Here is a 3140-nt window from a genome sequence, read left to right on the forward strand (position 1 = left end):
TGATGCTAAGAATAGACCTTTAATTCATTTAGCAGGTGTTTTCCAAAATGTTAAAATGTCAAATGTCAACTGTTCTCTGAAACACTGCCATTAATTTGAAGAACAGGGCAATTGCAAATCAGACACTTCAAAGAGAACGTTTTGAGGGCTAAGAGTAAGCTGTATGGCTCATGACAGAAATAAGCATCTGACTTCCAACTTTCTGCCATGACTGAAGGATATGACTTTTCCTTAATGATACTTCCAAAACTATTGAGGCATAAATATTTATACTTTATGCACTTAAACATTGTTACACAGATTTTCCCTGACTACATGACAACAATAACCAAACATTGTAAGAAGAGTGTCCACAAATGGCCACACAATAAAGGTCTAAATTAAGGTCCCGCAAGGCCTTGGACCCATACTGAGGCGGATATTTGGCTACTTCCTGCTGCCCAGTGGTGGTAGATGGAATACGTCAGTACCATTTCATCTGAAGGAAAACGCCTGGTTCACAAGTCATGTTGGCTTTCAATACCTGTCAAGGCAGATGGGACATGTGTTCCAAGGAAACAGTGTGGAAAGCCTTGAGCTCAAGTTCAACCTGTTTTTTTTTAATGACCGACAATTGTTCTTTCTCTCCCTTCCCTTCCCCCTCATTCACTCTCTCCCTCTCTCTACAAAGGACGCTGGACCAACCTCTACAAACTTCCGTACAACTGGATCGGAACCGGCCACGTTGTCTACAATGGCGCCTTCTACTACAACCGGGCCTTCACCAAGAACATCATCAAGTACGACCTGAAGATGCGCTACGTGGCTGCCTGGACCCTGCTGGACGACGTCGTCTACGAGGACACCACGCCCTGGAAGTGGAGAGGCCACTCGGACATCGACTTCGCCGTGGACGAGAGCGGCCTCTGGGTCATCTACCCGGCGGTGGACTACGACTACGGCCAGCAGGAGGTCATCGTGGTCAGCAAGCTGGACCCCGTGGACCTGTCCATCAAGAAGGAGACCACCTGGAAGACGGGCCTGCGGCGGAAGTCCTACGGGAACTGTTTCATCGCCTGCGGCGTGCTGTACGCCGTCGACGTGTACAACCAGCGCGAGGGTGAGCTGTCGTACGCGTACGACACACACACGGGCACGCAGAGAGCCCCCCGGCTGCCCTTCATCAACGAGCACGCCTTCACCACGCAGATTGACTATAACCCCAAAGAGAAGGTGCTGTACGCGTGGGACAACGGGCACCAGGTCACCTACGCCATCAACTTTGTGGAGCATTCAAAGTCCTAAAAATCAACGGACCATTTATCAAGCCCCTGCAACCTTTTCCCCCTCGAAAACTCCATCCAACTGAACAAGCACTTTCTTTCTTTTATGCTATTCGAAATAGTTTTTTTTGTTTTTTTTTGTAATGCGCTGTTCTTTGTTTTCGTTCGTTTCGTTCTCACTGCTGTTAATAAGGTATCTTTACGTGCGGTCCATGTTCAACGACAGCAACAGAATCATCAGCTAAACATGTTTTGTAGACTGTTATCAGCTATACGTTTTATCAGCTGTAGACAGCTGGGCGCTTACGCGTGTTATTATTGTGGGTGGAAGTGATAGTCACGCTTCAGCAAATCAGGATGGAGCTCACAAAGACGTCAGACTCAGACTGGTTGTTCATTAGCCAATGACAAAGGGACTTACATGAGAACTCTCTAAAAATCCGCAAACTAAGGTACAGTCAGGACTGAGATTATTTTCTGTCATTTTTTTTGGTAATTCGTTTTTACAAATCCAGGGACATACATGTTTATTATTACACACATAGATGTACACACTGTGTATATTAAGTTATGCTATTCAGTCAGAGATATCACTCTGGAGTTTGGTGGACTGCAATCATTGATTAGACTATATGCTTGTAATATGAGTCTGAATTTGAATGTTCTTTTTTCAACTAACTTTTCTAAGGTTTATAAGTGATAAAAACTTTTATAAAAAAATTAGAGTGCTACTCTGTAAAACGATGTAAGACTTTGGCAATCTGTAAATATTTTAATCATGTACTTCTTAAAAATTGCCATATTCTTAGGTTTAACCCACTGTTCACAGTAACCTCTTTGATAGAGTTTTCCACAAGAAGAAGAAAGTCATTTAAAGCTGAACTGATAGACATGAACTCCCCTGGGAGAGTAAGTGTTGGGATTTAGACCGTGCCACTGTAAATAACATATAAGGTGCACAAGTGCAGAGTAGACATCTGGCTCAGTTTTGCTCACTTACATGCAAAGTTTTGGTATCAGTAGCATGTGACTTGCTTTAGGCATTTTGTTTTCAATGTGTTCATTTGTTTCACTCCTCCAGACATGTTTCTACAATGAACTAAATAAAAAATTAAATTCAGAATGATGGGTCATGTGATGCTTTTTGAGCCAGGTCAGATCTAGATTAGGCCTACTTTAAAAGTTCACTTGATGAATGCTGCAGTACAAACAGCCCGATAAAATAGATTTTTCTACAGAGAAATGTTCTGCAGCTGTTTGTAGAAGCACATAGTTGGAATATTACAAACCTTGCATGTGTTTTCTTAACAGTGGGATAATAGCTGCCCTATGCACTGCCATGGTGATGTTGTTCGAAATTAATCACAATCACGAATGCTCTTCGAGTAGGCCCACAGTTGAATAAATTGACGTACGGCAACTCTAATCTAGTCAGATTACGTCAGGAAAGCGGGAACCGCTGAAACAGAAATGGTAACGACGACAGCAGATCTCAATACTTATGAAGTCAGAGGGCTCAGTTGCTAAGAGGACTGCATGCCATATGTGAAACATAACATATGGGGATAGCATGAAAGTATGCAGATAAAAGTATGCACATATCTGAGTTCATTCACCAAGATATACAGTATAGCATAAGAACAGGTAGGCCTACATCCACAGAATTTGAAGTGTGTGTTTTTAACATTTATTTATTTGTAGATTTTAAAGTCACAGTCCAATCTGTCTTGTGGACAACCACAGCCAACATCTATGAAGATTCGTTCATGAACAATAATAGATCATAAGCCTTTACACCTGACATATTGAACTTTTTGAACTCTTGGTTGCTGTTGCTATCTCAATCTACCTCCTCTGTACTTGGAGCACATCGCCACA

The 3140-nt window shown here is 42.4% G+C and overlaps 1 protein-coding gene across 1 annotated transcript in view; it reads left to right on the forward strand.

Moving 5' to 3' along the window:
• The window catches only part of LOC134101145 (olfactomedin-like protein 2A), a 24096-nt gene extending 21711 nt beyond the window's left edge, over positions 1-2385 (forward strand). Inside the window, exon 8 of the mRNA XM_062554732.1 lies at positions 671-2385. Within this exon, the coding sequence (XP_062410716.1) occupies positions 671-1284 (614 nt within the window). The 3' untranslated portion in view covers positions 1285-2385. The remainder of the gene's footprint in view (positions 1-670) is intronic.
• The last annotated feature ends 755 nt before the right edge of the window (positions 2386-3140 follow it).

Source organism: Sardina pilchardus, chromosome 14, assembly GCF_963854185.1.
Source record: "Sardina pilchardus chromosome 14, fSarPil1.1, whole genome shotgun sequence".
Taxonomy (NCBI): Eukaryota; Metazoa; Chordata; class Actinopteri; order Clupeiformes; family Clupeidae; genus Sardina; species Sardina pilchardus.